We start from the raw sequence: 27,235 nt of genomic DNA on the forward strand, positions 1-27,235 counted from the left end.
TGTGCAAGTACTTGCTAAACAGACTCATTCCACATAACTGACATAAAATTATATATATATATATATATATATATATATATATATATATAGAGAGAGAGAGAGAGAGAGAGAGAGAGAGAGAGAGAGAGAGAGAGAGAGGGGGGGGGGGGGGGGGGGGAACATTCCCACGGGAAAAATTTATCAAAAAACAAAGATGATGTGACTTACCAAAGGAAAGCGCTGGCAGGTCGACCTGCCAGTGCTTTCGTTTGGTAAGTCACATCATCTTTGTTTAAAAAAACATCGGTATCCTGGTCAGCGTCTGTTCACACAATGTGCGGCTGGTTATAATGCGCCAGGAACTAACAATCCCTGGTTCTAAACACCCAGTGGAAACACTGGACCAACTTGATTACAAGCAAGTATGACTCGTGCAAGTAATAACAACATTACCCCAGGTGGTAACCAATCCACCCATCAACAGATGGCAACCAGGAATTCGGATTCTGGGGAACCTGGACTTACACGATTACATCAGAGAAAGTCGGAGCTCTCTGGCAAACTTCCACTTAAAACACCTACATACATTGGAACCTTTAACATAAATACATTAATCCAACCAGGAAAACTTCTAAACCTTACAACAGAACTTCAAAAGCAAAAGATAGTAATACTAGCTTTACAGGAGACACGTTTTACAGATGAAGAAACATCAGATTATGGCAACTATCGCATCTTTAAGAGCAAGACGGATAAACGAATCGGAAGAGGAGCCCCCCATCTCGGGATGGCGTTTATCATACACAAGAGCGTGCTCAGCTCCATCAAGGAAGTTACTCCCGTAAATAATAGGATAATGACGATGCGCTTACAATGTGCCAACAAAACATACACAATGGTTAATGTTCATGCTCCCACAAACGGAGACAACAAGAAAAACCCCATAGAAACAGAAAAGTTCTGGGAAAATTTGGAGAATATAATGGCCAAGATTCCAAAAGATGATACAAAAGTTCTACTCGGCGATTTTAATGCCCAAATTGGTAGAGAGAAAATCCACCAAAAAACCGTAGGCAAATATCCTGCACATAAATTTACCAATAAAAATGGTACAAGGCTCGTCGAACTATGTAAGCAGAATAACCTGAAGATAATGTCAACATCTCTAATAAAATGTCCAAGAAAACAAAAGACATGGAGATCTCCTATACAACAAATTGACGAGTTTCAAATAGATCATGTGGCGATTTCATACCCAGTACAAAAAGAAATTTACGACGTCCAAGTACGCAGAGGAGCAAACATTGATTCAGACCATTACCTAACTAGAATTAAAATCAAGTTTACAGCACGAAGAAGTCATCAGAAGAAAACAGAAATACAGAAATATGACACCAAGAAGATTAAAGAATCTAAAGTAAAAGAAGAATGGGAGAAGGAAAAGGCAAACACATGGGAAGAATTTCATTCTAAAATCACGCTAATAGCTAAGGAAACTATTCCCTTGAAAAAGATATTCAAACACCCTTGGTGGGATTCAGACTGTGAAAATGCATTGGAAAGGAGAAAAAAGGCATTTCAAGAATATAACAGTAAAAAATCACAAGAAAGTCTACATTTATTTAACGAGGTTAGAAAACAGGTTTCAAAATCTATTAGGCAAGCAAAAAGGAAGTACACAAAGGCACAACTGGATGCCATAGAAGAAAATTTCCAAAACTATAATACAAGAGACTTCTACAGAACTTTCGCAGATAAAATACGAGGATATATCCCTCAAAATTTATGTTTCAGAAAACCAGATGGTAAATTAGCCCTAACAAACCAGGAAAACTGCCAAGTATTGGCTCAATATTTTTCTAACCTACTAAATTGCCCAGAACCTAGTTTAAGGTTTCCCAAAGAAATCAGTGCCAACGCTCAACCGGATTCATTACCACCAACACAAGAAGAAATCAAATGTCACATTAAAAACTTAAAAAATAATAGAACATCTGGCGAAGATGGCATTGTTGCAGAGCTATTAAAAAACCTAGGACCAAAGACGTTGCAAGAGCTCACAAAAATAATAACAAAAATATGGGAAACAGAAAAATTACCAGAGGATTGGAAATGTGCCCTTATTCACCCGTTACATAAAGAAGGAGACAGAACAAATGTCAATAACTACAGGGCAATCTCACTTTTACAAGTCACCTACAAAATTCTCTCAACATGTCTGCTGAAAAGAACACAAGAGCAGCTGGAACGCCAAATGGGTGATTATCAAGCAGGCTTCCGCCCCGGTCGCTCATGCATAGAACAAATATTTAATTTAAAGACAATATTAAAACACAAAGCAATTAGAAATGCCCCCATAATTTGTACATTTGTAGATTTTAAGAAAGCCTATGACTCAATTGACCGGCAATCTTTGTTTAACATTTTAGAGGAACTTGGACTTGACTCCAAAACACTAAGGCTTATCAAAGAATCACTGACAGACACTGTATCTAAAGTTAAATTCAGGGGAGAAATCTCTGAACCTTTTCTCATAAAAACTGGAGTACGTCAAGGTGACGGGCTATCTCCACTTCTGTTTAATATAGTCCTGGATAAAGTCATTAAGGAATGGGAAAAAGAATTAAAAAATCAATCCTACTGGAAACCAATCCATCTTGGTAGAACCAAAGACAACGTGGAGATATCTTGTTTAGCATTCGCGGACGACTTGGCCATACTTGCAGATGATGAAGAAATCGCCACCAAACAAATAGAGATCCTTAAGGAATGCGCGGATAAAGTAGGTTTACAAATTTCGTTTCAAAAGACAGAATTTTTCTGTACGAAATTCCATATACACAGTTTGAACACAAAATATGGAAAAATAAATAGAGTAAAACATTTTAAATACGTAGGTGAAATTTTGGAGCCAACCAGAGGAGAGAAAGTTGCACAGAAGATCAGACAACAGAAAATGAAGAGAGCATATGGTATGACACATGAAATATACAATAAAAAATGCATCTCCTCGAACACAAAAATCAGACACTACTGCGCAGTAATTAAGCCAGCAGCACTATATGCTAGTGAAACGCTCACACTCCACACAAAATGTGATTTAGAAAAAATACTAAAAGAAGAACGAAAAATTATGAGAAAGATTTTAGGTCCAAAATTAACAGAAGAAGGATACCGGATACAATCAAGAAGAACCACAGAAACTATATCAAACCTGGCAGCAGACATAAGAAGGCGAAGATTAAAATTTTATGGACATGTCACTAGACTTCCCCCCACACGACTCACCAACAGAATTCTCACCTACATAGAAAAAGTCAAATCAACAACACCATGGATTAGCCAAGTAAAATTAGATTTACAAAAAGCAAATATTGAACTTAAAGATGTCAAAGATAGAAAAACTTTTAGAAATAAGGTGGAAAAGTGGATTGTATTGTCGGAGAAGGAATTGTATTGTCGGAGAAGGAAGCACTAAAGAGACCAGGAACAAAATGGACAGAAGAAAGAAAAAGAAAACATGGAGAACGAATGAAAGAAGTATGGAAGAAACGACGTCAGAAAGCTTTGCGTGATCCTTCTGGGTCCATTCGCGATAAGTGTGTGTGTGTGTGTGTGTGTGTGTGTGTGTGTGTGTGTGTCTATATATATATATATATATATATATATATATATATATATATATATATATAAAGAAGACGAATGTCTCATCAATTTACAATGTTATTAAGAATCTGAGCACAAACTTAGCTGGTGGAGGATGTGGAAAGGAACCAGGTGTGGCATTTTTCAATGTAATCATAAAGCCAAGCTACTGAATTGCTTAATGGAAATACATAAAAAAATTATCTTGCTGTCTACGTGAAGTATGAACCATACTCCTTTGGATCTTGAGTCCAGTGCCTTATGCAACTGCCACAACATTGTAATAATACATACAGATTATGAAGTCTTTTTCATGGTTTTCCCAAAGTTACACTTAAATAACATATTTATATGTATTACACATTTTGATAAATTACGTTACAGAGACTCAATAACTCTTGGTATAATTGTGTTATCTATAAAACATAAAATGACTTTCAATGGATCAAATAAAAGTTTGCACACTGCATTCTTGATTTCTATAATTTATACGTGTACAACTTGGGAATAATTTATGCAAGTGCAGTGACAAGAAACTAGGTATCCGCACTGAATCTGATATCTTTGATTGCTCTCACAATGTACTTTAATGTGAAAATGTCTACATAAACAAATTACGTAAATTAATATATCTCAGCATACAAATCAAGATTTATATCACTGTGTATCAGCAATAAATTTTAGAGAGATAGTTTCTACATACCATACTGGCCTGACTATAAGAAGAAAGAGAAAAAAATCAGTGGAGAAAAAATATCACACATTACACAATTACAAAAACTGTTCACAATATGGTCAACCTTAATCACATTTTTTATGTTGCAATGAAGACAAATTAAACAGCAATATCACCCTTCTAATCACAGTCATCACTGATTTCACTGTTAACTTCATGAGAAGTATTTGTTTCATAATTGCCAGTATTTTCATCACTTTCCTCCCAAAGTACTTTGTAGGCCATTAAAACTGTAACATACTGAAGATGACGTGCATCAAATCTCAAAATTGGTTGATGGCAGTCTTTTTGCTGTGCCTATCTGCGACTCAGCATCTCCGCTATATGGTGAGCAGCAACTTTCCTTTTCATAATATTGGTATGATGTTTACTACATGTTTGGTTAAAGAAATGATAAGCATTGTAGCCCAGTTCCCACAAGTAGGTAGGAGTAATGTCACCTAAATTCTGCATATAAGAAAAGATTACACAGCAGGTTCTCAGTCACAAATTGATTTTGAATGTTGGTCGTTTGTCAAAAGACCACTTTGTGCCTCTTGTACAAAGAAAAAATGTCTACTAGAATGTGTTGCAATTCATCTTACAGCCTAGAACCTGGTGTGATGGCACTGGGTTCCACTGAGCACAAATCATGTGCACCTCCGGTCACATAACTGGTAAGTAAGACATATTTTGTTGCATAATCGGTAATTTGGACACCTTTGGTCGCATAACTGGTTATTTGGACAGCAGCTCTAACATTTCAGACGAGTTAAGACTCTTGGCACTGCTGTAACTTCCATGTCCTCCTCATGTTATCTTTCAGCAACAAAATGCAAGAATGCAAAAAAACTGTAGTCCAGGCCAGTAATTTCTCCAGATGTCTTTTCCATTAAAAACATCTGGTTATGTGTTGCTAAGAGACTGGCCTGCCACTGTGACTGATGAATGATGATGCAACGTGGAATGATGTACCCATATCTGTCATCCACTCTCAGTTCAACGTGATGTCCAGCCAGGTCAGAGCTGCTGTTGCTGCCACAGGTGGAAGCTCTGTGAACTAAATTTTACACCTTGTATGCATTCACATCACTTACAAATCTAACCACTTATTATTCCACCATACTGTATACACACAATAAGTAAAATTTTATTATTTGATATTCTTCCTGTTTTTGAAATTTTAATGGTCAGAAGTATACACTGTCTTCACTACAGTCCGTGTATCAAATCTTGAACCTTTTGGTGACTTGAATACTTCTGAAATACTAGGACCTGTACACTGTACTTGACAGCAAATGTTCATCAGAGATAGGGGTACCATTAGGAGGGGCCCCAGGGAAGTGTGATAGCATTGCTGTTATTCTCTATATACACAAATGGTCTGGCTGACAAGGTGAAGCAATCTGAGGCTGTTTGCTGATGATGCTATGGTGTACTGGAAACTGTTATCATCGAGTGACTGTAGGAGTATACAAGGTGACTTAGACTAAATTTCTAGCTGGTATGATGAATGGCAGCTAGCTGTAAATGTAGAAAAATGTAAGTTAATGCAGATAGGTAGTAAAAACAATCCTGTAATGTTACAAAGCAGCATTGGTAGTGTGGTGTTTGACACAACAAGGTCAATTAAATATCAAGACATAATGTTGCAAAGCAATATAAAATGGAACTACTATTTAAGGATTGTAACGTTGAGGGGGAATGGCTCACATTGTTTTACTGGGAGAGTTTTAGGAAAGTGCGGTTCACCTTTAAAGGAGACCGCATATAAAGGGTGTTACAAAAAGGTATGGCCAAACTTTCAGGAAACATTCCTCACACACACATAAAGAAAAGATGTTATGTGGACATGTGTCTGGAAACGCTTAATTTCCATGTTAGAGCTCATTTTAGTTTCATCAGTATGTACTGTACTTCCTCGATTCACCGCCAGTTGGCTCAATTGAAGGAAGGTAATGTTGACTTCGGTGCTTGTGTTGACATGCGACTCATTGCTCTACAGTACTAGCATCAAGCACATCAGTACGTAGCATCAACAGGTTAGTGTTCATCACGAACGTGGTTTTGCAGTCACTGCAATGTTTGCAAATGCGGAGTTGGCAGATGCCCGTTTGATGTATGGATTAGCACGAGGCAATAGCCGTGGCGCGGTACGTTTGTATCGAGACAGATTTCCAGAACGAAGGTGTCCCGACAGGAAGACGTTCGGAGCAATTGATCGGCGTCTTAGGGAGCATGGAACATTCCAGCCTATGACTCGCGACTGGGGAAGACCTAGAACGACGAGGACACCTGCAATGGACGAGGCAATTCTTCGTGCAGTTGGCGATAACCCTAATGTCAGCATCAGAGAAGTTGCTGCTGTACAAGGTAATGTTGACCACGTCACTGTATGGAGAGTGCTATGGGAGAACCAGTTGTTTCCGTACCATGTACAGCGTGTGCAGGCACTATCAGCAGCTGATTGGCAGCATTTGTAAAGGCAAAGAGTTTGGGCAGAGATGTCTATGTATGTGCGGATGGATATGTGTGTGTGCGCGCGCGCGCGCGCGAGTGTATACCCGTCCTTTTTTCCCCCTAAGGTAAGTCTTTCCGCTGCCGGGATTGTAATGACTCCGTACCCTCTCCCTTAAAACCCACATCCTTTTGTCTTTCCCTCTCCTTCCCTCTTTCCTGATGAAGCAACCGTTGGTTGCGAAAGCTTGAATTTTGTGTGTATGTTTGTGTGTCTATCAACCTGCCAGCGCTTTCGTTTGGTAAGTCACATCATCTTCGTTTTTTGAACACTAGTATGACCCATTCTTGAGTATGACTTCAGTGTTTGGGATCTCCACCAGGTCAGATTAAAGGAAGACATTGAAAAAATTCATAAGGGGGAAGGGGGGTGCTACATTTATTACCATTAGGTTCGATTAACATAAATTTACAGGGTGTTTATAAATGAATATCAGGGTTTTAATGTGTTGTGACTTGCCGATCTTTCAAAGTGCCGCCGTGCAGTCACACGCGTCCTCTACATGCGGCGCTGTCTGCCAGCCATGCAGCAGCAGCGTCACCTAAGTGGCCAGCCAGCCAGCGGCCGCTAGACTTGGACTCAGTTAGGATTTGACTGTTAAAGTGTACACATGTCTTACTCTGTTTACTTGATCTGTGACTTTCATGTATTGCGTTGTCCTTGAAATATATTTGTTCAACTTGAAGTTATAACAATTGGTGACAAGGATGGGATCCAATCGTTATAACTTCAAGTTGCCAGAGCAAGAGCCAAATGTGGACTCCAGGAGGTAACAGAGAAGAGGGACGTGCCCCATACTGGCGATCAATGGAGTCACTGAAAAAGGAGGCATAGGATGGGTGGTCATGCATTGCTGACAAATGGCATGCATGCCTGCTGAAGAGAAAGTCACAGCAGTCAGACGGCGGTAGTTCAGCAGCTTCGGCATACTGACTCTCAACTGGGCTAGTGTAAAAGGCGCCAGTGGCCAAACGGATGCCATGATGGTGAGTATTGAGTGATGGTGGTGTTGAGATGGCCTAAGGGGAACAGGCATGCAGATGCATAAACAAAGCACCCATAGTCTAGTTTCAAATGGAAAAGGGACTGGTACAAACAGAGGAGGGTGGTTCGGTCTGTACCCCAGGAGGTACCATTGAGGACACATAGGACATTGAGGGACTGTACAGTGAGTTGCCAGGTAAGACACATGGGAGGACCAAGAGTGTTTCCTATCGAGCATGAGCCCTAGGAATTTCGTAGTTTCAATGAATGGAATAGCAACAGGGCCAAGATGTAAAAACTGTGGGAGAAACCAATTGCGCCACAAGAAATTCATACAAATAGTTTTGTCAGTAAAAAAACAGAAGCCACTGTTGATGCTCCATGAGTAAAGATGACTGAGACAGTGTTGAAAATGTCGCTCAATGAGACAGGTCCACGGAGAACTGCAATAGATGGCAAAACCATCAACAAAAGGGAAGCTGCAGATGCCTGGTGGGAGACTGGCCATTATAGGGTTAATGGCGATAGCAAAGAGGAAGACGCTCAGGACGGAACCCTGAAGCCCACTGTTTTCCTAGATAAAGGTGTCCGAAAAAGGCAGAACCCAAACGCACATTGAAAACTCGGTCTTTAAAATTCCTCAAGGAAATGGGGCAGGCGGCTACAGAAGCCCCACATGCAGAGAGTACAGAGGATACCAGTTCACCAGCAGGTGTCATAGGCCTTCTCCAAATCGAAAAACACGGCCACAGTCTGGGATTTCCACAGAAAACCATTCATGACACAGGTGGACAAAGTGACAAGATGGTCGACTGCAGAATGGCGTGATTCGAACCACTATACCAGCCAGGCATGAATAAGTTCCATCACCTTGCAAACACAGCTGGTGAGAGAGTTGGGGTGTTAGCTAGAAGGAAGGTGTTTGTCCTTACAATGCTTAGGTATGGGTATGACAGTGGCTTCACAGCAGCATCTGGGAAATGTGCCCTCTGCCCAGATGTGGTTGTACATATTAAGCAGAAAGTGCTTGCCCACACGAAAAAGGTGCTGCAACATCTGAAGGTGAACAGCACCTGCCCCCGGGGCGAAGGATCGGGATGAACTGATAGCATGATCTAGTTCCCTCATAGTAAAGGTGGCATGGTAGCACTCTCAAATCTGAGAAGAGAAGGGTATTAACCAAGTCTCCTCCACTCGTTTCCTATTGAGGACGGCAGGGTGATAGTAGGAAGACAGAGCTAAACATTTCTGTAAAATGGCGGCCCAAGGTGTTGGAGATAGCAATAGGGCCCAGGATGACATAGTCTGTACTGTCAGGCCGGAAATTGGGGAATGGATCTTGGTCCCAGAGAGCTGTCAAAGTTGGCCCACACGACAGAGGAGGGGGTGGAAATGTTAAAAGAATGGTTGAATGAAATCCAGCTAACTTTTTTGCTATGCCAAAGAACGCGATGACACTGTGCACGTATCTGTTTATAATGACTGCAGTTTGTCATGTAGGATGATGGTTAAAAACACGGAGAGCATGTCTCTGTTCATGAATTGCATTGCAGCACGCCTCAGTCCACCAAGGGACTGGGACACGGTGTGGTAAAGAGGAAGTGCAAGGAATGGAACATTCTGCAGCGGTAAGCAAGAAATGCAAAAGGTACATCACTATGGGAAATGGTCATTCGGGTAGGTGTCAGAAAGAATGGACCACTCAAGACAATGGGCAGGCTGGGCAGTGCAGAAGGATAAGTCCAAAAGGAAACAAGTGTGCGAGGAGTCAGAAAGGAATGTGGGTGCTCCTGTGTTGAGGCAGAAGAGGTTAAGTTGATTAAGAAGGTCAGCCAAGAGGGTACCTCTCTGACATGTTCTGGGAGAACCCAACGGGGATGTTCCACTTTAATGCCACCGAGCAGCAGAAAGGTGTGAGGTAGCTGCCCAGTAAGCTGGAGGAAGTCTGCCCTGGTGACATTGGATGACAGAGGGATGTAAACAGCACAAAGGGAAAAGGTCAAGTGAGGGAGGAAAAGGTGAACTGCAACAGCTTCAATGTGGTTAGTCAGGGAGATGGGATGACTTTGAGTGTCATTCCATATGAGCAGCATGACTCCCCATGAGATGGAATGTCATCCTTGGAGGGTAGGTCAAAACAGACCGAGAAGAAATGCGGGAGCTCAAAACAGTCATGAGGATGCAATTTTGTTTCCTGGATACAGAGAACAAGATGACACCAGAATTCTAAGAGCAGCCATAAATCCTCTTTGTCTGATCAAAGGCCACGAAGGTTCTATTGAAGGAGAGTCATAACGAGGAAAGAGGAGGAGGGAAAAAATGAAGGGATGTCACCTCAGCAGCTGCCGGGTGCAGGGGCCGGAAGATCCTGCTGCATGAGATCTACAGAGGTGTCAGCATTCTCCCTCTGTCGATCTGCAGAGTCCAGGGCAGAAAAATGTTTATTGGTGCACACTGGTGATATGGAGGTCAGCCAGGAGAGGGTATCACGTGGCGACACCGCTGAAGAGGATATTTGAGTTGGCGAAGGAGAAGACTGTTTGCCTTTGTTCGACTTCTTGGAGTCTTTCTGTAAGGCACTTTATTCTTTACCGGATCTCCTGGACAGCCTATTCAGATACACAGGACAATTTCGAGAGGTGGTGGCATGGTCACCACGGTCACCATTGCAGTTGATAACAGCGGGGAGAAGGGGGTGGACAATCAACCTCATGCGCATCCCTACCACAGGTTACATGTCTGGCCAGGTGTCGACAAGACATTAGAGAGTAGTTGAAACAACGACATTGGTAGCAGCGCATCTAGTTCGGAATGTACGGTTGGACTGTGATTATTTCATAGCTGCTTTGATCTTGGACAGAGGCATCACTCTATCAAAGGTGAGAAGAAGAGTGTGTGTGGGCGCTAAGGAGGAATCTACCTTTTTCATCACCCGAGGGGCAGCAATGACACCTTGCTCAGAGAGGTATCATTGGATTTCGGCCTCAGTCAGACTGTCGAGCAGCCTAGTGTAAATAACACCATGGAAAGAATTCAGAGCTCTATGGGCCTCGACACAAACAGGATAGTTGTGGCGAACCGAAGCAGGAAGCAGTTGTAGTAATTAACACCATGGGAAGAATTCAGAGCTCTATGGGCCTTGACACGAACAGGATAGCTGTGGAGAAGCGAAGCAGCAAGCAGTTGTAGTATTTGAGAATCAGAAGTAGTCTCCAAAGCAAAGTGCCATTCCCTAAACGAGAGCAGGATTTCACACGACCGGCAATTGCACCAACACCTTTCTGAATAATAAGCGGATTTACCATTGCGAAGGACTGACCATCTTCAGTATGTGAAACTATGACGAACTGTGGTTCAGCTGGAAAGGTCTTCGAATCGTTAGCTTCATTCCGTTTAGGTTTCATAATGTTGACTGTGAAGATGACTGGCTCATTGCAAGAAAATCCACCATGATTACCAGTGTTTCCAATGGCGTGCTCCTCCCAAGTGGGGACCCCCTTCACAAGGGGGTGCAACCGCCTTAAGTGATTGTTCACACCACAGATCACACCTCCTGAACACCTGACAGAGGGATCAATCGGCAATTTGGGGAGCTCAGGCCTCCCTCCCTGGGCCTGGCCCGTAACCAGGGGTAAATGCGAACCCTACCTGTCGACCTGGGGCTGGGAATTACGTTACCCGGCCACCTGTTATGTGTCAAGACACGTGGCATGAACTTCAGAGGAACACAGGAAGGAAAAAGAAAAAGAGCAACCTCAAACGCCAAAGCAGAGGAAGGGCAGGAGAAGGTAAACAAAGAAAGGAAAAGGGAACGAAAAACAGTGGTGAGGTTATTCCTATGTCAGCGATGGGCAATGCAGAACATTCCCAATAACACCCCAGACATAATCTCCAATGGAGGGGAAAAAGAATAGCAAGAAGATAGACATTCAACAGGGAAGGGAAAAGATGCTGCAAAGGCTGGTGCCCTGTGGTAGCCAAGCAGAGACCTACTAAAGAGTGGTGAGCCCCCTGAGGGGTATGGAGGCAATGCTCGAGTCTCTCCTTGAGCAGCAACGGACTCTAATGGTTACTATTATGAATTTGTAGGTCATTGTGACTATTTAGGCTTCTAGGCCATCAGCCTACCCGCCACCCTTCCTTCCCTACGATGATGCGACTGAAGACCAGGAAGCTTAGGAGAAGTTGCTTCAGCAACACTTGCTTGCCTTTGGTGTCACTGATGCTAATATGTGCAAGGCTTTGCTTCTCTCTTGGATTTCCCCTCGTATTTGTCAGTTGTTGTGCCAGTTAGCCCCACTCCAGGAACCATCATCACTTTCATTTGACAAAATGTGTATGTTGTTGTCTAATTATCACCATAAATGCATGCAAGTCATTGCGATGTGTGTCGAGTTCTGGCACTGTCATAAACAGCCGCATCAGCCTTAGGGGCTTGGGCAGCCAAACTCCATGGCCTCAGCCGCAAATGTCAGTTTGTTACCGATGCCCATCACGATTCCTACATTGATTCTATGGTCCTATAGTTTGGTTGGCTCCTGGCAAGGAGGTGCATCAGTGTGCACTACAGTGCAAAAATCTGTCTTTGGCTGAAGGGTTAAATATTGCCCAATCTTTTGAGATGTCTCATGGTGCTGGCGATCAGACTGAGGCTTGGTTTGATGTTAACACGGTGGATCCTGCTCCTGGTCGTTTGGCATCATTCTCAGGGGGAAGGTGATGTGGCAGTGGTACAAACGTGCCCTCTGCGTTGCGGTGGAGAGCAACATACCAAACAACAACAGCCACAACCATAGCAATGGCAGTGGTAGGCACTCCCATCTTGCCCATACTGCTTCATGAAACATGAGAGGGCTGTGTGCACTAAGTGCTGGGTGACCTGCAACAACTGTAGAATAAAAGGACACACATTGATCAGCCAGAATATTCCTGGTGAGGAACGACTGCTAGTCGGACACATGCGTGGTGCATGTAGTATCAGTGTGCGTGCTGTTCATGTGTAGAATGGGGTAGGCACACGACTTATCCAAGTTTGACAGACGGCAGATTGTAGTGGCCCGGACACTTGGCACAGCATTTCAGAAACTGCACAACTCATCAGGTGTTCGAAAAGTGCTGTGGTGGAATTTTCAACACGTGGCTAAACCACGGTGAAACCCTATGCAGATGTTGTGGGATTGGGCAGCCACTCCACAGTACAGATGTCGGACATTGTAGGCTGGGCAGAATGGTAAAACAGGACAGGTGGAACTAACATCAGACTTTAATGCTGGGCAGAGTAAAAATTTGTCTGCACATGAAGTGCATTAACATTTCTAACAATGGGCAGCCACAGCTGATGACTCATGCATGTGCCAATGTTAACACCACGACATTGGCAACTACAACTGAAATGGGCACATGAACATTGGCACTGGAGATTGGTGCAGTGGCTGACCACTGCATGGGCTGATGAATTCCGACACCTCCTTCATTATGCCAATGGGAGGGTGCGAATCCACCATCTTCCAGAGGAACAGCTCCTTGACAACTGTACTGCGGGATGGAGACAAACTGGCAGAAGCTCCGTAATGCTCTGGGGAGCATTCACATGGGCACTCATGGGTCCACTGGAACTTGTGCAAGGCACCATGATAGCCAATGAGTACCATACACATCTTCATGATGATCTTGATTCTTGATGGCAATGGAATTTTTCAACAAGGTAATGTGCCGTGTCAGAAGGCCAGGAGTGGTTCGAGAGACACAGTAGCAAGTTCCAATTCATGTGCTGGTCCTCCAAATCACCATATCTGAACCTGATCGAACCCACCTGGGACATGATTGAACATAGTGTCAGAGCTCATCGACCCCCTCCTAGAATTTATGGGAATTACACGACTTGTGTGTGCAGATATGGTGCCAAGTCCCTCCGGCGACCTACCAAGGCTTTACTGCTTTCATACCATGATGCGTTGCCACTTTTATCCGTGCCAAAGGTGGACATACTGGCTATTAGGGAGGTGGTAATAATGTTCTGGCTGATCAGTGTGTAGCATCTATGTGTCGTTCTCATCCTTCTCCTGCAGATGTGGACATGGTTCTTATTGTGTATCTGCAGCCCTTATGCAACTAAAAAATTGTTTATTGAAATGTGAGTGATGAGCAAAGTGCTCCGGCAACAAGTGGACATGGGTGCAGCGGTGACATTGCTGAACACACAGACTTACATCAACTTCAGATCTCTGGTGTTATCTCCTGTTACTCAACAGTTGGTGAGTTACATCAAGCAGCATATTCCAATTCTGAGGGAATTTACAACACCGACATGGGTGCAGCGGTGACATTGCTGAACACACAGACTTACATCAACTTCAGATCTCTGGTGTTATCTCCTGTTACTCAACAGTTGGTGAGTTACATCAAGCAGCATATTCCAATTTTGAGGGAATTTACAACACCGACATGGGTGCAGCGGTGACATTGCTGAACACACAGACTTACATCAACTTCAGATCTCTGGTGTTATCTCCTGTTACTCAACAGTTGGTGAGTTACATCAAGCAGCATATTCCAATTTTGAGGGAATTTACAACACCAACTGTGTATAAATCGGTGGTTCATTCCTTGATTTTTTTGGTAATGGATGATACTACTGTCGACAATCTGGTTGGTCTGGATGCTTTCACTGCTTTTGGTTTTTTTATTTTATTTTATTTTTTTTTTTTTATTGCAGATGCAGTGCACCTCAAGTCTGACCAGGTGCCTTACCAGCAATTAGATTCTGTATGTCCTGAATTCTTCTCTCTTTTTTCGGAGGGGTTGGGTTGTGCCACTAATTTTACAGCCCACATTACTCTGAAACCTACGGCATGGCCGCATTTCTTTTGTGCGTGACTTATTCCAATGGACTTGTATGATACAGTGAAATCCAAGTTGAACGTACTGAAGTTATTGGGGTCATCCAGCCTTTATGCCAAGTGAGTGCTCTACCCCCTATGTGATTGTTAAAAAACCAAATGTTCAGCTTCACTTCTGTGACAACTTTAATGTGTCTGTCAACGGTCAATCTGTCTTTGACACCTACCCTTTACCCCGTCAGGAAGAGTTATTGGCCAAATTCGCAGGGGGTCAGTTTTTTTCTAAAATCTGAAGCCTATGTACAAATTCTGTTGGATGAGGATTGGAAATGGCTCCTTCTGATGAACACACCCTTTGGGTTGTACCAATGTCAGCACATCCCATTTGGTACGGCTAGTGCCCCTGGGATTTTTCAGCTTTTTTTGGAACAATTGATGATATTCATTCCAGGATGCATCAACTATCTTGATGACATCGTCATGATACGTGAATTCACGGATGGACACTTACGCTCATTGTTCACTTGGTCTCACATACTGGTTTCAAGTGCAACTTGGTTAACTCTGACTTCTTGCAGCCATCAATTGTGAATCTGGGGTTTGAGGTTTCTTGGGATGGTGCAAAAGCCTTTGCGTTACCATGTCACAGCTGTCACGGTTCAGCCTCGTCCAACAAATGTCAAAGATCTCCAAGCGTTTATACCAAAAATTACCTACTATCTTAAATTCATTCCGGCTGTGGCCAAGTTGGCCCACCTTCTCCACGAATTACTTCACAAGGTTGTTTCTCTTCAGTGGACACTGGCCTGCGAGCAGGTGTTTACACTTTTGAAATCTACGAGTAAATTACATTTTGCTCCTTGTTTGGCTACTTTGCATCCTGGCCACCACCTAATCTTGGCTATGGACGAGTCCCAATAAGGCCTTGGGACCGCTCTTGCTCATTGTTATAATAGTTCCAACTGTCTGACAGCTTATGCATCCAAAAATGCTTTTCTCTGCTCAGCAGGGCTACTCCCAAGTTGAAAAGGTAATGCTTGATATTGCCTATGCTCTCAAAAAGTTTAATGTATTCTTATAAGGGTCCAAGTTCCACCTCATTACAGACCACAAGCCTTTGGTTTCATTGTTTAATCCTTCTGCTTCATTGCTCAAAAAGGCAGCACATCATATCCAATGTTGGGCCTTGTTTCTATCTCACTAGAACTATGAAATACATTTTGGTCTACCATGTGGCATGCCAATGCCAATGCACTGTCCTGGCTTCCAATGGGGCCAGATCGTACTTTTGATCACAATGAGCTCCAATATTTAAACTTAGATGTTGAAGCACAACATACAGTGGGAGGTTTCCTATTACGGGCTCCCAGATCACAGCTGCTGTTGCTGCTGATCAGGTTTTGCACCAGGCTGTTCACTTTGTTCAACATGGTTCACCAGCCACATCTCTGGGCAAGGCTTCTGATTCTTTACATAACTATACTGCCCTCTGCGAGTGCCTTTCAGTGGCTGAGTTTTTTTTTTTTTTTAAAGCTACGGACATGTTGCAACCTAGGTTGGTGGTCCCACCAGCCCTCCAGTGGGATGTGCTACAATTCATACACCAGGGGCATTGGGGAGTCTCATGCACCAAGTCACTGACCTGTAGCATGTTTTTTGGCTCAGCATCAACGGTGAAATTATTTGTCTTGTCGTGGCTTGCTATCAGTGTGCGATACACAACAGATGGTGATAAGGGTGTTGCTCTCTTTGTAGGCTGCCAGTGGTAAGACATCCACATTGATTTTGTGGGATCCTTCCTCACTTCTTATTGGTTGTTGGTTGTTGATGGCTTCTCTCAATTTTTGTAAGTTGTCTGCTGTCCTTCTATGTCAACCATCACTATGGGTCAGACCCTTCCCAAAATTTTTTCTACTGAAGGATTGCCATGTACACTTGGAATGGATAATGGTCCTCAGTTTGTGTCTCAGACAATGCCTGATTTCTGCACTTGTTAAGGCATTTGCCATATGACAGCCCCTCCTTTTCCACAGCAATTGGTGCAGCCACCTCTGTATGATGAACGCCAGTGACAGGCTGGTGGCGTGTCATCATGACCAGCTACTTCTTTGTGCCACGGCAAGGTCTGCACGTCTGACACCCCCGCCTTGTCCTCCTTTAGCAAGTGTCCAGATCTCGCAGAGCGCCCCTTCTGTGAGAGCAGACCCACCTTCCTGTTAGATGTCACTACCTCATGCCTCTCCTCTGGAGTGCCCCGATGCCTGCTGCTGGACCTCCCTGTGAAGCCCCGTTGCAGGCTGTGACCCCCCCCCCCCTCCCCTTGTCACTGATTCGCCAGCAGAGCACAGTTCCACTACATCAAGGTTCAGGATGTCGAGATGCTTTCTGTACCCTTGTCACTCATCACCTCTTCTGCTACTTCGAGGGCTAGTGGCTGCTGCACACATCCACGGTTGTGCCACTTCTGTTCTTATTCACCAGTTCCAGCCTGGACTCTCCTTCCGCTGCTGCTGTCATCACCTGCAGTGCCTGCCACAGACACCATGGATGCGTCAAGTTGTCCTGATGCCCACATCGGAGGAGCACCTTTTCTCTAAGGGTTTTCTATTACTGGCTCCCAGATCACAACTGATGTTGCTGCCGATCTGGTTTTATGCTATGCTGTTCACCTAGTTCAGCAGGGTTTGCTGGACAGGCCTCCACTATCCCCGACTATAGAGGCTGGCTAAAGAGGTTGCTATAACTCATGCATACAGCACAGCACCTGCCCCACTATACTGCCTACTATAGCTTTTCCCTATGTAAGGACGGTACGGCAGGTGCTCATCCTCTGATGTACTCTACTGCTGACTATGCTGTGCTATTCTTGTGTTTACTTGCATGTGGGTTAGTAATCTCCTGTTTTTTGTGGGCATACTATTACTTTTGACTTACATTAAATGATTAGCAGAAAATGATTTGCGATGATTTTTGAAATCAAAGCTGTTGAATAATTATCATTGTCATCATCATCATCATCATCATCAACAACAACAATAACAACAACAAATGTACAAGATAGTGTCGGAAAAATAAATCAGAACACTGAATTCAAACAAGGTGTTAACATTAATTTGATTTACAGCTTAAAAAAGCCATGTGATGCTAAAAAAAGAAATGAATGCCTGTAAATAACAGTTCTTTTTGCAACGTTGACTGGCGCTTAACAAAGGCAGAGAACACAATACAATGTAAAATGACACCTCTTGGTTATGGCAAACTGATTATATTATCTTGGGATAAAAATATGACAGAATATGATAACTAACAGTCACAAAAGTTTAAATGTGTGTGTGTGTGTGTGTGTGTGTGTGTGTGTGTGTGTGTGCGTGTGTGTGTGTCATTTGACAGCTTTTAAATCATGGGTAGAAAACTGATTGATTATAGTCAACAGTAGAAGAAATCAGACAGCAAGAAAATGTGAAACATGTAAGACGCCTGGAGAAGAATGGTAGAAACATTTTGCTCATGGACCTCTCTGAATCACGAACAATACAAGGGGTGAGAGAAAAGTAATGAGACTGATTTTTTATCTAACAAGGTTATATTTTTTCAAACAATAATATTATCCTCTTCAAAGTAGTTCCCTTCAGTAGCTATATATGGGCGGAGTCGTCATTCCCAGTCTTGGTAGCAGTGCTGAAAGGCTTCAACTGGTAGGGCCTTTAATATGTTGGTTGTATTCTTTTGAATGTTCTCCAGAATTCCAAAATGATGTTCCTTTAAAACATTTTTCAATTTCAGGAAAAGAAAACTCTCGCAAGAACTCAGATCGGGTGAGTAGAGTGGATGTGGAACAATAGGAATGCCTTTTGAGGTCAAAAAACCCCTAATAGAACTGGCCGTCTGACATGTGGCACTGTCATGATGCGTGATGATTTAACACAAAACTTGATGGCATAATGTTGCTCTAAATTCCACTCTTCCATTTTCGTAACACAAAACAAAGATGCAAGTTCACTGATTGCGCTCTCAAAACTCATGTGATGGCTGTATGGAGATGAAACTCAGACTGGGCATCTGGATGGGGTGAACACACCAGTCTACACAAGTAGAACAACACAGCATTTACAGATCACTCAAGTGTTATAAGTTTCACTACATTTCTCACGCACCTTGTATAACAATAAACATGTTACAAAAAGTATTATTTCCCAATCATTCAGGATCAATTTAGTATGAACGCGGATCACTGAGCATGTAAAAGTGTCAGCTTCTGGGATATAAGAAAGCATGTAGGCCCTGGATAGAATCTGTCCAGTGGATTAATGACAAGGCCTCATGTGCTGGCCAGCCAGGATGTCATTTTTGTGCACTTTCCCACACCCACCTAGGTAAATACCCAGCTGGCTCCCACGTCCCCTTCTCAGATACACGATATGCAAACGTTTTGAAAACAGTCTCACTTCATGGAAATGAGATTTACTTTAGACGCAGATCGATATGGCGTACAAAGCCTGCCACGGGAGGACTGGTGGCGTCAGGAAGGACATTCAGCTACCAACTACCACTAACATTGCCGTGGCCCAACAATGCTGATTCCACAGACAAACAGGAAAATGCAAAGAAGAAGGAGGCTGAAATCTAATTTATAGAAAAAATGTCAAGAGATAACTATTACATCTAACTGCCCTAGGTTCTCTGTAACACATTATTCCACACATTCTTTTTTATCTACTATTGTTTACAGTTGCACCCAAAAATTTTCAAAATACAAGTCATTCAATATAGCTGTGAAAATCTTGCTCGACTGCTAAAATTCATTGCTGCGTCACTCAGGACTCTTATGGTTTGACCTATTAAAGTCATTTCATCAAAGTCTTGTGGCAGAAAAATTGTTCTATACCATCCAGTATTAACTGTCCTTTGATCTTTGATCTTCTAAAGCAACGGGCATGACCAGTGCAGCTTAACAAAGAAAACAAATGATCATTTTCTTGCAAGTGCTTCACAAATGAACTGGTTTAGTTAGTTTTAGTCCATCCTGGAACATCCAAACACTCGATTATTGCTTAGTTTCCAGTTTATATGAATACATCCAATTTTTATTTCCTTTTATAATGTTGTATGGAGATTTTGTATTTCCTCTGTTGAAATTTTTGAGCATTCTCTTACACCAATAGAGACACAGTTCTTGAGGTTCAGTGATAGTTGTGTAGAATCCATCAGAAACAGACCTAGCTGAACATTCATGAAAAATAAAACACATTGCAGGCTTTGATATGTCTATGGATACCTCTATATTGAAGTTGAGCTAAAAAAAAATTATCACTAGAGAGAACATGAACACAATGAAATTCTACAAATCAACTGGGTAAAGAGCTTTTTTCTGATGGCGACTGATAACTAAATGTGAACAAAGGGATTTAAGGTGTTACTGATGAGTTAGTTCTTTATAAAATTGTAAAAAACAGATATCTTCATGTGAAATTTGCATTTTATCACAAATTCAGTTTCTGAGCTGACATTTCTTTAAGAATAACAAATGACAATTCTTAAAATAAATAATAATGTTACAGTTCATGGTTGTTCATAAAAATGTGCAGGGAACCCTCATAAATACAAATCTTTGGCTGGCAATCTCCACTACATTTATATAAACAATATTTGTCACTATCTACAGCTTTGCTATCTTGGAATACCTGTTTTTGGGCTGGAGGGAGCTGGCTCCATTCCACTGCTAGCAGTTTTGTTATTTCTGGAAAAGGGAGGTTTGGATTTTCTGCTCGCACCTTCTCACGGCGATCATTTAAAAACCGCACATAACCTGGTAACAGAATTCGAAATGCAAGAATTGGTGCTTCATATGATGTAATGCGTAAAAAAATGTAGCAACACAAAGTTCTCAAACAACTTGAATTTCCAGTCTTAAGAATGCAATGTTGAAAAGTACTGTTTCAAAACAAGATATAAAATTTACTAAAAAATTGAAGGCACATAAAGTTATTTTTTAACGAATGAGCAGTAAGTATCCTTTCTTCCACAGAAACACACAAAAATGCGGACATGTAATACCAATTAAAACTGGTACATGAATTGTTGCCAACATCTGCCTGTCATGAAAGGTGTAGTCTTTTCTGTTCAGGACACACGTTTATGAATAGAAACTACTTTTCCCCTTTCAAGTGAACTGTTAGGTTGGTTGGTTTTTGGGGGAGGAGACCAGACAGCGAGGTCATCGGTCTCATCGGATTAGGGGCGGATGGGGAAGGAAGTCGGCCGTGCCCTTTGAAAGGAACCATCCCGACATTTGCCTGGAGCGATTTAGGGAAATCACGGAAAACCTAAATCAGGATGGCCGGACGCGGGATTGAACCGTCGTCCTCCCGAATGGTGAACTGTTTGTTGAGACGTTCTATCACGGCACAATTACAAGCCTGCAGTTAAAATTATTTACACATAAATAATTAACCTATATGTCAGAATATGTTTCTGAAACATGGACATTAGACAATAAATCAGAATCTCAGAAAATATAGTCTCCCTAGCCTTTACTTTAGAGATTCAAAGAGCCATATATCTTACAAGTAATACCCTACCAGAGTGTGTAAAGAAACGGTCAATTACAGTCCACCCAATGAAAACTTCAACTGTCAGCAAGCACAAATTACAAAACTCACTCACTAGCTCCTGTAGTGGAAAGTTAAGTCTCTTTATTATGCTACAAAAGAATAATAAGACAGCTGGAGAGGACATCATTGTGGGTGACCTATTACATTCCACTTAGGTTAATATAACTGCTGACAAAATGGAAAAGTTGCTCTGTGACTGGGGTTAAGCTTCCATTTGCCCTGTCCACGAGAAGGGAGATATTACTGACATAAAGTATTTAAGATGTCAGAGCAGAAACTGGACAGTCCAGCATGTGAATAACAAGAAGGTTTACTCTAATGTCAGTACTGTCCTAAGAAAATTTTCAATTTCAGTCTGCATTAAACATCGTAATGACAAGTCCTTTGTGGAAAATAAATAATGGAAGGAGTAAAGGTAAACAATAGTTGAGGTAAAGAGTGGTTGATCAGTGCAGACAATATACCACTAACAGCTCAACTTCTGGAAATTACAATCCAGATTAACTGTCTAAGCAGATACGTCTAGGAGTGAACTGAGAAAGTAGAATACTTCACTACCATCAAATGAGCTATGATAGAAATGCGGTTAGAACAAGATAAACTGAGAAAACAAACAATATGAACTAAACTTGTCAGGAGAAATAGGCTTCAACAAAAATAGTTAAAAACGTGGAACCAGGCCATCATCAACTGATTGTTAGTCCTACCAACGACTAACAAAAACCACCCTTCCTAAAGGCTGTATGTCATGGGCTGAGTATCTCTCATTCAACAGAAAACAGCTCACTGGAAAACGAAGTCATACATGTAATATTTCTAATAGAGATCTCATGCATGGTAATGGAGAGTGGGGATTACTTCAGAAGCTATAATTCAGGAGTGCATCAAGATTAGTGACTGGCATATTGTGACGAGCCAGTTTTTTGGCCATCATTGACCAGACGTTTTCAATTGGTGAGAGATCTGGAGAATATGCTGGCCAGGGCAGCAGTCGAACATTTTCTGTATCCAGAAAGGCCCGTAAAGGACCTGCAACATGCGGTTGTGCATTATCCTGCTGAAATGTAGGGTTTCGCAGGGATGGATGAAGGGTACAGCCACGGGCATAACACATCTGAAATGTAACGTCCACTGTTCAAAGTGCTGTCAATGTGAACAAGAGGTGACCGAGACATGTAACCAATGGCACATCATACCATCACGCCGGGTGATACGTCAGTATGGCGATGACGAATAAACGCTTCCAATGTGCGTTCAACGTGATGTCGCTAAACATGGATGTAACCACCATGATGCCGCAAACAGAACCCGGATTCATTCGAAGCGGGGGGGAGGGGGGGGGGGGAGGGGGGGGGAGGGGGGGTGTGAAGACATTTTGCCACTCTCGCACCCAGGTTCGTTGTTGAGTACACCATCGCAGGCACTCCTGTCTGTGATGCAGTGTCAAGGGTAACCGCAGCCATGGTCTCCAAGCTGATAGTCCATGCTGCTGCAAACGTCGTCGAACTGTTCGTGTAGATGGTTGTTGTCTTCCAAACGTCCCCATCTGTTGACTCAGGGATCGAGACGTGACTGCACGATCCGTTACAGCCATGCGGACAAGACGCCTGTCATCTCGACTGCTAGTGATACAAGGCCGTTGGGATCCAGCATGGCATTCCGTATTACCGTCCTGAACCCACCGATTCCATATTCTGCTAACAGTCATTGGATCTCGACCAACATGAGCAGCAATGTCGCGATACGATAAGCCGCAATCGCGGTAGGCTACAATCTGACCTTTATCAAAGTCGGGAATGTGATGGTACGCATTTCTCCTCTTTACACGAGGCATCACAACAATGTTTCACCAGGCAACGCCGATCAACTGCTGTTTGTGTATGAGAAATCGGTTGGAAACTTTCCTCATGTCAGCACTTTGTAGGTGTCGCCACTGGCGCCAACCTTGTGTGAATGCTCTGAAAAGCTAATCATTTGCATATCACAGCACTTCTTCCTGTCGGTTAAATTTCACGTCTGTAGCTCATCATCTTCATGGTGTAGCAATTTTAATGGCCAGTAGTGTACCATTGACAAAAATATCAGAGGCAGATAAATAACATTATCTCCAATCTACCATAAAAGTTTGTAGCAAAGCAATGCCACTGTATAAATCTTTGCAACCAAACAAAATTACTGAACTTACAAATAATGAGACTATTCCAAGAGTAGATTAAAATGGTTATCTCAGTTTACAGATAACCAGATTATACATTATTTCACCATAGAAACAAACATAAACGATTATAAAACAATGGGAAAAAATAGACTGCCACTTGTCAAGGTGACACTTCATGCTGCAGATAGGCACAATGCAAAGACAGTTACGCACTTGGCTCTAGGTCAAAGCCTTCTTCAAAAAAGAATACACACACATGTATTTATACAAGAAACACACATCACCCACAATTGACCGCCATCTCCAGATGCTTGGACCAGATGTCTGTCTGCAGGCTGTGTGTGTGTACTTTTACCTGACAAACAACAAGCTTGAAAGCTAATCTAAATACTGTTTCCTGTTGAGTGTTTCTGTGTGCCACATATCAGTCACCCATGGGTGGGTGGTTGCCTTTCCTTTATTTTACATATTATTTCATCTTGGAATTGTCGTTATAGGGTATCACTGATTGAAATAGTGGCCCCACTCTTCTCTTTATCAAGTAACTTAACTGAAAAATTTCATGCATTAGCCCTACCTGTCAGTGGTTGTCGAGGCGCAGTTTGATCACGCTGGCTCTTTTTCCGCTTCTTTCCCTTAGGCCAACCAGCACGAGGTTTATTACCATTGTCTGATGAATCTGGAGCTTTTTCATCTGAGCTCCCAGTTCCTTTTGTCACTGCTGTCACTGGCTGTGTGGCTGCAAATTTCATGCAATAAATCAAGTGTTAAGCAGTAATACTATTTTGTAGATAAAAATCTAAATATTACTATAAACAGTTCAATTTGTTTGACAAACTCTTCCTTATACTTTACTGTCTTAAAAACTTAAATATCATTATAACACTTTTTGTCATTATGTAGAAGGAATGATAAACAGCATTTGATTTAAAGGCTTTTGAACAAAAACCTTATAGAGTACTTTATGTTTTATGTAAAATGAAGGTGGATGGAGGGAGAAAGGAAAGGAAAGGAACAGGAAGGGATTACTGATTTCAGCTGCACTGGCGCATTAAGTGGAATCAGCAGAGGACCATGATTTAAACTCAGGATCTCCAGCTTGCTAGGCAGGTGCGTAGATCACTGTGCCATCTAGGACACAGTGTTAATGCAACTAAGCGGACTATTTCAGCACGCCTCATGGCCAAACCACTCTCCCATTGAGTGCCACCTATCTGCAATCCCTGTCCATTTCCTCCTTGCTTGCCTTATAGGCAGTCATGCATACTCAGTGTACGTAGTTATAATGACACAATTACAATATAACTTTGGCATATACAAGCATCAGTTGAACTCTTTCTCAATTGACGCCTGTACATACCAAAGTTATAACCACACTGAGTCTACATGACTAGGCTACCTACACTGCACTGATGATAGCTGAAATCTACATCTGCTTGAAAATGTAGATGACTTTACAAGTGATGCTAACCTTTTTTCTGTCTTGGATTATATCACAGTCATGGGGGGAAATTACTCTCATGGAATCAAACCTGATTACTCCTAGATATATTGTGAAAGGACAACTGTACAGAATCTGAGAAATGCAATAGTAGCATTAATAATCATAAACAGCCGCCCTTGTTCACAAATGAAATTGATTCTGGCACAGCAAGTGTCTGTCATAACATCATTTGACTCCCCCATAGAGAAATAAAGGATAATTGATGGTATTTTAAGAATAAAGTGAAATCAATTTTAATGGCAAGAACATTTGAATATTTTGTGTGTGTTGAAACGGGGGGAGGGGGTACAGATAAAGTACATATTGTATAAAAACAAAAGCACACTCCTCTCATTTAACTATCTTTAATATAGACATATATCCACTGGAAAACGTGTTCCTTTTGTAAGCAAGTGCAAATAAATTTCATATCATAGCAATGTACTGCAAATGTGTTCCATCTCTATCATTGCTAGGTATTTTCTTTCTTCTATATTAAAATCAAATGCAGATCAACAGCATTAACAGAAAATATAGACACAGAAGCTCCCATGATCTCAAATCAATTGCAAATCCAAATGAACAGAGGGTAAAAAAAGAAACGTTACAGTAAAAGTGTTTATATTTTTACATTTATCAATTTTCAAATTTTTCAGGTAACTTTTGAAGATCAAAACAGTTTGAAAATTAAGAGCCTTAAAAGTGGCAAGAAATTGCAGAAAATTAAAAGCTTTGTTTAACATTGGATACTATTCAGTTTCTTGCCCAGGTGGATGGGCTCGCATCCTAACTGCCTATGGAGGGCATTCCAGCCTGGTAAAGGCACCCATCCACAGGCTAACTGTACCTGCTGCCAACAACAAAGAGACATAGTTCAGGAGTCCACAAGTATTAATCACCAAAGCAATGGAAGTTGGGTACAAGCCAAAACAGAAAGGGGAAGATACACTTGCTCCTACTAAGAACAACATAACAGGAAGAACCAATTCTCAAATTTAGGTGGAGATGACTGGAAAAAAAGAGAGAGGCAAAAAAAAATTCTTCTCACTTACAAACTCGCACAGTCATAGACCACGTCGACATCCACAGTCCTATGTTCACAATCGTAATGCCAAGTGAAATACTGATGATGATGTGTGTGTACATTTTGATTTTATAATGAGAAAATTTTGAAGTTGTTGAAGCTGTGAGTATGTTACTATCATAGTCTTAAATCATTTGCATGACCCATATATTTCTCAAATTTTTGGATGAATATTTTTCATTTCTGTATTTCTATGAATTGCAATTTTCCGGTATTTGTACTAAAGTAGTGTACTAAGCACCGATGTAAACAAATTATTATTTTTAATATTATATTAAAATATTTTACATATTTTATTATTATAGTAATTATAGGTATCACTGACACAAAAGTGATGGAGAGTTGATATACGGGGAACACGAGGGACTGAAGCAAAATGTGTCCTCTTGTCTTTTCCAGAAATGATCCCAACATCTGCAACCATCTCATATAAGCACAAAGATAAAAATGTAATCAATTAGTTTCATCAATAAATTAGGTAGTAAAAAAAAAAAAAAACCACTGATGTCCACAAACTAACACATTCCCCATGACGTGAGAGATCACAATTAAGATTTGGGGAACATGCAAACAACTAACAAACTAGAAACACACAAAAAATTGATCAAACAACCAAAAATGAGTTTGCTGAACCTAATGAATGCTGTTCAACAAACTTTAAAAAAAGAGATTTATAGATTAAGAACTTCTAGCAAAAATAAATGACTGTGTACACAAACTTTTTGTCACTAATGTGGAAACCATTCTCTGTCTGTAACAAGTTTTAACAGCATGAGTGGTATGATAACATTATTGCATACCATCAATCTAGTCAGCAGTTCTAGTGTTGACAGTTAATAGCTCCTTCTTCGGGTGAGTAAGAAACATCATAAGAATGTTGGCAGTGGATGCTGGTATACAGCAAACTGATGGCAAACAGTATCGCAAACAAACTCTACAGCATTTGCATATGGGAAGTGTTAGCCATTTAGATGGAAAAACACTGTCAACATTGGAGGAATTAATCCACCAGGCATGCTCTACGTGAATGAGTATTGTTCAACATTAGGGAATCACAGTCAAGAGAACCTTACCACAATTGGACACTACATTTCAAAATCTCATCTTGATACCTGGTGCTATTACTGCTCATGGGTTTACAAACATGGTTTTCCTGCTGTATGATCCCTCTTGACGTTAACAAAATGCGTCCATATTGGTCTTGTTCCTGTGTATTTTA

General features: G+C 41.7%; 1 protein-coding gene across 1 annotated transcript in view; it reads right to left on the bottom strand.

Annotated features, from left to right (window-relative positions):
• LOC124622430 (high mobility group protein 20A) overlaps positions 1-27,235 on the bottom strand; it is a 100,029-nt gene that overhangs the window by 58,985 nt on the left and 13,809 nt on the right. Inside the window, exons 2-3 of the mRNA XM_047148125.1 lie at positions 24,027-24,188; positions 20,362-20,486 (exon numbers count right to left, since the gene is read on the bottom strand). Coding sequence (XP_047004081.1) covers positions 20,362-20,486; positions 24,027-24,188 — 287 coding nt within the window. The remainder of the gene's footprint in view (positions 1-20,361; positions 20,487-24,026; positions 24,189-27,235) is intronic.

The sequence above is a fragment of the Schistocerca americana genome, chromosome 7, assembly GCF_021461395.2.
Source record: "Schistocerca americana isolate TAMUIC-IGC-003095 chromosome 7, iqSchAmer2.1, whole genome shotgun sequence".
NCBI classification, from domain to species: Eukaryota; Metazoa; Arthropoda; class Insecta; order Orthoptera; family Acrididae; genus Schistocerca; species Schistocerca americana.